Source organism: Rattus rattus, chromosome 5 (genome assembly GCF_011064425.1).
Source record: "Rattus rattus isolate New Zealand chromosome 5, Rrattus_CSIRO_v1, whole genome shotgun sequence".
NCBI lineage: Eukaryota > Metazoa > Chordata > Mammalia > Rodentia > Muridae > Rattus > Rattus rattus.
In genome coordinates this window covers 132,159,361-132,169,506 of record NC_046158.1, presented here as the reverse complement: position 1 = coordinate 132,169,506, position 10,146 = coordinate 132,159,361, and the positions used below count along the sequence as shown (strand labels likewise).

At 45.9% G+C, this 10,146-nt stretch overlaps 1 protein-coding gene across 1 annotated transcript; it reads right to left on the bottom strand.

The window, feature by feature from the left end:
• Positions 1–668: 668 nt before the first annotated feature.
• Positions 669–1,175, bottom strand: LOC116900705 (40S ribosomal protein S12-like). Its single transcript, XM_032902408.1, has one exon. It carries the CDS (start codon positions 1,095–1,097, stop codon positions 699–701), a length of 399 nt encoding a protein of 132 aa, XP_032758299.1. The 5' UTR covers positions 1,098–1,175; the 3' UTR covers positions 669–698.
• Between the last annotated feature and the right edge of the window lie 8,971 nt (positions 1,176–10,146).

Sequence of the window (10,146 nt, the reverse complement as noted above, 5' to 3'; positions counted from 1 at the left end):
AAAAGAAAATGATCTATCACATGCTTGGCTTATGCTGGGGGAGGGGGGACTGGTGACTTCAGGTGAGAGCGCTTGGAACAGATATCAGGATTCTGGGGCTGAGCTTTTTGGAGAATTTTTGTTTTCTCTCCTTCTCCCCCTAAGCCCCCTTCCCTCTCCCTCTCCCTTCTCCATCTCTCTCTCTCTCTCTCTCTCTCTCTCTCTCTCTCTCTCTCTCCATCTCCCTCGAAATCTATCTCCCCCAGAGCTGTATTTATTTTATGTATATGAGTTCACTGTAACTGTCTTCAGACACACCGGGAGAGGGCATCAGATCCCATTACAGATGGTTGTGAGCCACCATGTGGTTGCTGGGATTTGAACTCAGGACCTCTGGAAGAGCAGTCAGTGCTCTGAACCACTGAGCCATCTCTCCAGCCCTCTCCTAGCACTTCTAAGCAGGGTGGGACATAGCAAAAGTTCCCAAGATGGCAAGCAGATGAAGTTCTTTCCTTTCTTAAGACTTTTTGTTTGATTGTTTTGTTTTTCAAAACAGGGTTTCTCTGTGTAAAGCTAGCTGTGCTGGAATTCATTCTGACAGGCCTTGAACTCATGGAGATCCACCTGTTTCTGCCTCCAAGGAGCTGGGATTAAGGGCATGCACCACCAGCAGCCGGCTTTAGGATTAATTTTTTTTTTTGAGCCAAAATTTTATTTATTCATTTCTTGCATTTGAAGTACTCCTCGATGACATCCTTGGCCTGAGATTCTTTGCCATAGTCCTTAACTACAACGCAACTGCAACCAACCACTTTCCGTGGTTTCCCCTCTCGATCAATTTTACAGAAGCCTACCCATTCCCCTAGTTTCTTGTTGTCATCAACCTTGATCAGGTTGATCTGGTGCTCAGCACAGAGAGCCTCCACCAGCTTGACATACATGGGCTCATCACAGTTGGATGCAAGCACACAGAGATGGGCTTGGCGCTTGTCTAAGGCTTTGGCAGCTTCGCGTATGCCACGTGCTAGGCCATCGTGGATGAGGGCGGTCTTCAGCACCTCTTGTAGAGCAGTGTTGACGTCCATTACACCTCCAGCAGCTATGCCTTCCTCGGCCATGGCGGTGGATTACGGGTGACGCCGAATCTTGAACGCACCCGAGCTTCCGCCTCCGCGGAACTTGGCGGCGGCAGGGGAAAAAAAGCAGGATTAATTTTTAATTGGGTACATTGGGCAGATGTGTACCTGTGAGTGCAGGGGCCTGCAGAGCCCCTGGGGTTGGAGCTACAGGTGATTGTGAGCACCCAATAGGAGTGCTAGAAACCAAACTTGGGTGTTACAGGATATTTGATCACGCTGTGAACCCAGAGATTTTTTTTTTTTTTTAATTTACTGGGAAAACTGTTTGCTGTTGAAGTGTGGCTCAGCCTTAGCACACGCCTTTAATCCAAGAGCTTTCTGCTTGGATACTGTTAACAGGATTAAACAAAATCAACCATAGTTTGAGAGTTGGAACAAGCAACCAGTTGACAGGAAGTGAACATAAGATTATTAAGAAAATACCGTAGAGAATAAGAGGGAGTCGAGAGGACAGAATAGATAGAAAGTAGAAGGGACGGACATCCAGTTGGGGAAGGTTTCTTAAAACATCAGGAGAGAAGGGCATTCCTTCTGGGACGTTGGCTGAGGAGCAAGGTCAAATAGCTGGGTACTTTTTCTGCCTGAGCTAGCAGGCTTTCACTCAGCATTTGGCTCCCACGTCTTCATTGATAAAACTGAACAATTGAGATTTTGTTTAAAAACTACGCCTGGGTCCTTTCTGCCCCTAAGTACAAGCTCTAAACCTGAATAAGAATGGCCTGACAGCCTCCTAGGTTTGAATACTTGGTCATTCAAATGTGCTACCTGACAAGGATTAGGTGGGGGGGGGCTTATTGGAGTAAGTGCATCACTGGGGGTGGGCTTTGGGGTTTCAAATGCTCAAGCCAGGTCCAGTGTCTCTCTCTTCCTCAGCCTGCAGATCTCAGCTACCTGTTCAGCACCATCTCTGTCTACATCCCACCAGGCTTCTCGTCCTGACACTAGTTGACTAAATGTATGAAACTGTAAGCCAGACCCAATTAAATGTTTCTCTTTATAAGAGGTCCCAAGGTTAGCTGGGGATGGTGGCTCGTCCATTTAATTCCAGCACTCAGGAGGCAGAGGCCATCAGATCTTCGTAGACCAGGCTGGCTTTGAACTCAGAGATCTGCCTGCCTCTGCCTCCTAAGAACTGAACTTAAAGGTGTGAGCATGGCCCTTCACTTAGTGCCTATTGTGAGCATTCTCCATGTCCGAGTTCCTATAAATAAGCAAAGGGCAGTTGCTACTTTGAGTTCCTAAACTGCAGGCAACCGCTGGACTCTCCCCTGATACCCTGGCTTCTGTGAGTAAAAGAACTGTCAGTCAAATGACCGGAATGCTCCTGCACCAGCACCAGCAGTTCTGAAACACTACACAGATGCCATGAGAAGGTTATAGGACTGTGGTCATAGCCGCTTACTCTGCTTCCTGAAGGCGCAGCGCCTTCCAGGGCTGTTTCCATTTGTACCAAACACTTTGCTATCACAAGCCTCAGTGAACTCTAGATGACCCTGTATCCATTTGTCACCCAGGCTAGAAGATCACTGCCCCTGATGGTCTAGCAGAGGGCTTTATGTGACTGTTGAAGAGGCACACTGTGACTGGACAAATACCCCTTCTTATAAGCAAGCTGCTAGTGCTAATGGATGGACCAGAAGGTCCTCCCTGCACTGCCTCCCCTGGTGTTGTAACTGTAGGCCTAGAAGAGGCCTTTCTTGAACAGCCTTTTCTTGTCTACCTTCATTGGTGTGGGCTGAGCTGAGAACACAAAAATTGAAGCAGCAGAGACTGCATCATGGCAGCAGTGACAGAGATGGTGTGGCATGATGGCACAGTGGAGGGGCAGTGGCAGCAACAACTGAACAGGCCAGCTGCAAAGATGGTTAGGCTGCCAGCTGCTCAACAGCTGAAGCAACTGAGCAGTTCAAGGAGAGACCGCAGGCCCTGGGTGCTGGAAGAGTTCCAGAGAGCAGTGAAGTCTTTGAAGCCAAATGTCTCAGCCCCAAGCCAAGAGCTGTGGCCAGTGTCAAGTTCTAATAAGGAGTCTCGACTTGCTAGACCTCCAGAGCTATAACACCCTATACTGTCAAGGCCTGAGCAACGTATACAGTTCAGGCCTGCTTGGAACCTATAATGTCAGCCATAAGAAAAGGCTAAGGTATCATTTCTTCCTAGGCTGTCAGAAGCCTGTAACATTTGTACAGATGAGGCCTTACAGAAGGCCCAAGTGAGAACAGTAACACGGGAGTAACCACCAGCCGCTGCTCCTGTCTGCCCCTGTCAATACACGATGTGGGTAAAGTACTTACATGGAACAAACAGAAATCAGAATGTACAATTCTTAAATAAAAGAAAGAGAACCTGTGGAAGGAGGAGAGATGGCTTCTTCTGCTAGGACTTGAGTTTGATTCCCAGCACCTCTGTGGGTGGCTTATGACCACCTGTAACTCCAAGGAATCTGAAACCTTCTTGGCAGACAGACATACAGACACATGGTTTGTGTTATTGTTTTGTTTTTATTCTTTTATTTATTTATATATATATATTTTTTGGTTCTTTTTTTCAGAGCTGGGGACCGAACCCAGGGCCTTGCGCTTCCTAGGTAAGCGCTCTACCACTGAGCTAAATCCCCAGCCCCGTTGTTTTGTTTTTTAGATAGGGTTTTTCTGTGTAGCTCTGATGTTCCTGGAACTCACTCTGTAGACCAGGTTGGCCTTGAACACACAGAGATCCATCTACCTCTGCCTCACAAGTGCTGAGATTTAAAGGCATGCACCATCATGCCCAGCCATGAGGATTTAAAAAATAAAATAAAAATTTGTGTGACACAGGACAAAACTCAACAGAAAAAAAAAGAAGTTGTCTTAGTTAGGGTTGTACTGCTTTGAACAGACTCCATGACCAAGGCAAGTCTTATAACGACAACATTTAATTGGGGCTGGCTTAGAGCTTCAAAGGTTCAGTCCATTATCACCAAGGTGGGAGCATGGCAGCTTCTAAGCAGGCATGGTATGGGCTGACCTGAGAGTTCTACATCTTCATCTGAAGGCTGCTAGTGGAAGACTGACTTCCAGGCAGTTAGGATAGGGTCTTAAAGCCCACACCTACAGTGACACACCTACAAGGCCACACCTCTAAATAGTGCCACTCCCTTGACCAACCATACTGAAACCATGACAAAAGTGAAAACAGGCAGTTCTCAGGAGAATATCCTCAGGACACCAAAGACTAAGAAGAAGCCTGGCACGGTGGCGCTCTCCTACAGTCCCAGCTCTCAGGAGCTTAAGGTAGGCCCGTGTGTCCCAGACCAGCTTGGGCAACACAGCAAGACCCTGCCTCTGAGTCCTGAGGGTACAGGCATGCCCAGTATAAGAATAAGATTTTGTCCGGTGCTAACTGTTAGGTCTCAACCCCATGACAAAAGACTGAGATGCCTTTTAACATCTCAAGGTGGACACTGGCTGCCATCTACCTACTATAGGGTCCTCCTAGCTGGCAAACCCTACCCGCTACCCAAAACTCTCCAGCCCAGTAACTGGGCTTTAAGACCCTATCCTTCCCTCAGCTCCTCTGATTCCTATATAACTCAATCATTTTGGCTGAGCTGGCCTCTTGGCAGTCACTCTTGGTTCCCACTCTCCTGGCCTTCTCAGGCTCTCCTCTGCCACTCTTCTCTCATGGTTCCACTCAGTCTGCTGGTCACTAGTTGTAGTAGAGGGGCTGGAGGGATCACTCAACGGTTAAAGCACTTGTGGCTCTACCAAAGGACTAAGTCTGATTCCTTGCACCCATATCCAGAGATGCACGGTTGCCTGTAACTCCAGTTCCAGGAGATCTGATGTTCTCCGCGGACCTGTTCAGACATAGAGTCACAGACACACATACAAATACATTGAACATTGAAAATACATCTAAAGTCAGCATGTTTTTAAAAGTAGTGGCCAAGGCTGGAGAGATGGCTCAGTGATCAGGAGTACTCGCTGCTCTTCCAGAGGACTTGGGTTTGACACTTAGCATCCACACAGAAGCACATGGAGTCACTAACTGTAATTGCACTTTCAAGAGATCCGATGCTCTCTTCTGGCTTCTGCAGGCACCAGGCTCTCTCACGGTACACAGATAAACATGTAGGTAAAACACCCATACATATAATAAAATAAAATTTAAAAATATCACTTTTAGCTCAGCTGCAGCGGTGCACACCTAGCACTCAGGCTAGGATAGATGAATCTCAAGAGAGTTTTAGGCCAGCCTGGTCTCTAGAGAGAGAGGACAGCTAAGGCTAAACTGAGAAACCCTGTTTAAAAAAAAAAAATTAAGTAGTGGTAGAATTTGGGGATGGGCAGGAAAAGTATAGTCCTCCCTCTTATACAATACACCTTTAAATTCATTGTGGTAGATAGATAGATTGATAGATAGTTAGATAGATAGATAGACAGACAGAGTAGTGATAGAGATGGGTTTAGCCATTATACGGGGAAATTGTCATGTATTAAAAGGCCAGCCATGATGCCTAATACAGTGACACATGCCTTTAACTTCGTTCAGTCCAGGGAGACAGGTATTACTGGTCATTCTGGTCTACATAGTGAGAAGGTTTCTCTATTTAGTCCTGGTTGTCCCAGAACTCAATGTGTAGACCAGGCTGGCCTCAAATTCTTAGAGATCCTCTACCTCCAAAGTGCCGGGATTAGAGGTGTGCCACCAAGCCCAGCTTTATTTCCTATTTCTCTTATTTTTAGCCAAGAATGAATGTTTCTTTATAGGGGCTGGGGGAAGGGCTGGGAAGAAAAAGAGGAAGAAAGGAAGGAGGAAGGTGACCCCAATCTCTGTCCTTATGGTGCTGACATTCCAGTGAGAAGACAGATCTCAAACATGAGAGATAAGTAACTGTAAGGGACGTAGTAACTTAGGAGGTGAGCTATGTAACACATGCTGGTTTGTCCTGAGGACGTTTGTCAGGATGAAGAGACTGGCAGGGTTGGATACAGGCAGTAGACAAGGAAGAGCAAGGTCTGCCAAAGCCATGGCTGTCCCATGGACATGCAGCACTGAACTAGCAGGTACATGCAGGGCTGGGGATCAGTCAAGCTCAGCTGGGAACAAAGGGTACCTTATGTTCCTGTATGTTCCAGCCTGTGTGTTCAATCCCTGGCAAACAGTGACTGATGGAAAGAATGAATGAATGAAGGAAGGAAGGAAGGAATGAGTGGAACCATTCATTGGTTCATACCAGAAGGCCCAAGTCCTTCCAAATTAAGAAGTGAGCCTGGCCCACGGGACTCCGTGCCTGTCATTTCTTCTATATCCACTGAGGTCAAGAACTCAGCGCAAATGCCCTTCCTAGATGATCAGGAGGCAAGGAGGTCTGAAATCACTGAAGCAGATTTTTAGTGCTGGCAAGAAACATGGGGCATATGTGGTCTACTCCATCCGCAATTTTGGCATCACTGAAGGCGGAGGCCAAGAACAGATATAAGGAAATCAGTGCCCGGTCTGCTGCACTATACAATAGTTTCAGAATTAGAAACCACCTAAATCTTCCTAAGTAAGGGAATATTTCATGAAACTGCCTAGAGCACAACAGTAAGTAGCACTCAAGGTCTTCCAAGCTGGGTGGTAGTGGTGCATGACTTTGATCCCAGCACTTGGGAAGCAGAGACAGGCAGATCTCTATGAGTTTGAGGACAACCAGGTCTGCAGAGTAAGTTCTAGGACAGCCAGGGCTACACAGAGAAACCCTGTCTTGAAAAAACAAACAAACAAACAAACAAACAAAGAAATAAAGTAAAAATAAAAAACTAAAATAAAAACCAGCAACCCCCTACATATACACGTTTTTGTTGTTGTTGTTGTTGTTGTTGTTGTTGTTTTCCAAGGCAGGATTTCTCTGTCCAACTCTGGCTGTCCTAGAACTTATGCTGTGGACCAGACTGGCCTAGAGATCTGCCCGCCTCCGCCTCCCAAGTACTAGGATTAAAGACGTGTGCCATCACATCAGCAGACAACGGCAAATAAATCTTTAAAAAATAAGAAAAAGAAGTTGAATAGAAAAGCCAACAAAAAGACAAGCAATATCAGAACATTTACCACAACTAAAAGCATAATAAATTGTTCAGTTCCACTCACAGTAACAGTCAATGAAAGGTTGCTTTTCTGTGGTGTTTTGTTATTGTTTTGTGTTGCCTAAATTTTGAGGGCTGCTAGTTAATACGTGCAGGGTCTCTTGTAATACAGGCAGGACTGGAACATCTTTTGCCCAGAGGATGATGACCTTGAACTCCTGAGATTACAGGTCTAGATGCCTTTCAGTTTTAACCTACCCAACTGGCAAGGATTAAAACAAAATAAAACAAACAAACTGGACAAGGCTGGAGATGGAGCACAGCAATAAAAAGTTCATCTGCTGTGTGAGAGCTTGGGTTCCCACCAACACACAAGTGCCCACGTGTACACACTTCATAACACACTGTGATCTTGCCATGTAAAGAGCTGACACTCCACACTTTGCTAATGAAGCTAAGCTAGGACAATTGCTATACAGAACACTTTGCTAGTATTTATTAAGGTCAAAACAGACTCATCTGCTCATACGCTGATAGTTGGACTTCTAGGAATTTTTATCTTACAAATGCCAACATATGCAGAACACAGATTAAACAAATTATAGTATTATTTTTAATGGGAAAAGATTGGAAACTACCTAAATGTTCCCCAAGGCGGGAAATGGGCGATTAAATGATGACGTATCCCTATAAAATTAATGTTTCTAGGTTTCTAGCTTTCTGTTTTGTTTTGTTTTGTTTTGTTTTTTAAAGACATGGTCTGACTCTGTTGACGAGGCTGGCCTCAAACACACAGAGATCCACGAGCCTCTTCCTCCCGAGTGCTCAGACTAAAGGTGTGTGGCACCAGAGCTACCGGGGCTCTGTGGGTTTGGTTTGGTTTTCTTTGTTTTTAAGAATTTAGAAAACCGGGGCTGGGGATTTAGCTCAGTGGTAGAGCGCTTACCTAGGAAGCGCAAGGCCCTGGGTTCGGTTCCCAGCTCCAAAAAAAAAAAAAAAAAAAAGAATTTAGAAAACCAGGCCAGTGAGATGGCTCAGCAGGTAACAGCACTCAACCCTAACACCATAAATTTGATCCCCAGAACCCACATACAAGCCAGGTTTGGCCATTTACATGTGTACATGTGTAATCCCAGTCAGAACACTCTGACAGCAGAGTGGGAAGCAGAAGCCAGGACAATGAGACCTTGCCTCAAAAACAGAGAAAACAAGCAAGGTGGGAAAAAAAACAAAAAAACCCTACCCTCTAACATTGCTCTCTGATCTCCAGATCACTAATGTTCTTTTTCTTTAGATTTTATATGTATGAGTGTTTTGCCTGCACGCATAGTGTACCACATGCATGCCTGTGCAGTGGGGAGGTGGTCACATCCCCTGGGACTGGAGTTACAGATGGTTGTGAGCCACCATGTGGACGTTGGGACCTGAATCTTGGTCCTCTGAAAGAGCAAAATAAGTGCTCTAAACCACTGAGTCATCTCTCCTACCCCACATAATACCCATTGATCAAATAAAATCAGTCACCAAAGACTGAATCACTGGTTATAATGGGTTAGACATTTGTACAAGTCCCTTTTAAAAAAAATACACTTACTTACCAGGTGGTGTGGGAGGCAGAGGCAGGCAGATTTCTATGAGTTCAAGGCCAGTGCTAGACAGAGAGACCCTGTCTCGAAAAACAAAATACCCCATTTATTTGTTAAGAAGAAAAGATTATTAGTGGTCTGGTCTGGGGACGGAGCTGATTTAAAATTACCCTCTGACTATGAGCACTAAAGAGGGTGAGCACACACCCCTAGGCCGTAGTCAGGCCTTACGGTGGGGGAGATTTGCGAGCACTAAGGATCACACCAGAGGCATCTCAACAGTGCTGACAAGAGGCCATCATAGAAATACTAAGGAGGTTAGCTTACGGTAAATGGGTAAAAGAGTTGCTATGGAGGAGGGAGGGGAAGAGAAAGAGAATGAGAAAAAAACCAAGAGCAAAACAGCCAGAGAAAACGGAGAGAAAGAGGCGACATCATCGCTTAACCTTTACAAAGCTAGGAGCTAAGGGACCTGGCTAAGAAATGCAACAGCATATTTATTTACAAATTCCTGTTAACAGCCTTACAATAGAGCAGCGGGAGGGGAAGGGAGTGACAGATCAGGTCCCCTGATCTAACACGTGCATACGTGGGTGCGTGCATGCATGTATACACCTTATCAGGAGCTGGGGGGGGGGACAATTTGGAGTTAGTTCTCTCCTTTCAGTATGTGGATTCCAAGATGGAAGTCCAGTTGTCAGGCTAATGGGCAAGCATCTTTATAGGATGATGGACAACTCCTGTCCCTCATTTAACCTTCAGGCCATTGCAGTAAAGCCGGAGACCTGCCTGCTGTCTTTGCTAACAGGGGAACACGTGAGGACAACAGAGGTGAAAGTGGTGAAGGACACACACATACACACAAACACACACACACACACACACACACACACACACACACACACACACACGCCATTTGGTACCTGAGAGAGATCCTAAAGCAGTTCATCGAGTTGGTTAAGCCATGACTTTGGATTTAGACTAGCCTGGGTCCATTCCGATCCAGCATCTCTCTTTTTTTGTCTCATAGCTGCCCCCGCTTACACACACACACAATCTTTCTTACTTCAGGTAATTTCTTAATTTCTTTTAGTCTCTGCCTCCTTCGGCTGGTTTAATTACACCCACCTGAGATGTATGGGGCTCAGAGAAGATAACAAGTTTGAAACAATTCTGGTGTGTCCGTTCCCACACGGGCTCAACTCTCCGGCCCCACCACACATTCAGTCAAGGGGTTTCCTAAAAGGTAGAATGAACTCTGTGGCCGACAGTATATTCTGCCACGTCTGCGGAGGACGGTGAGTTGCTGTCTCCAGACTGTCAGGTGATGTGTGGAGGAGCAGTTTCTTCCTGATGCCATGTTGTTCCACAGCCAGGAATCAGCAGAGAAAAGAG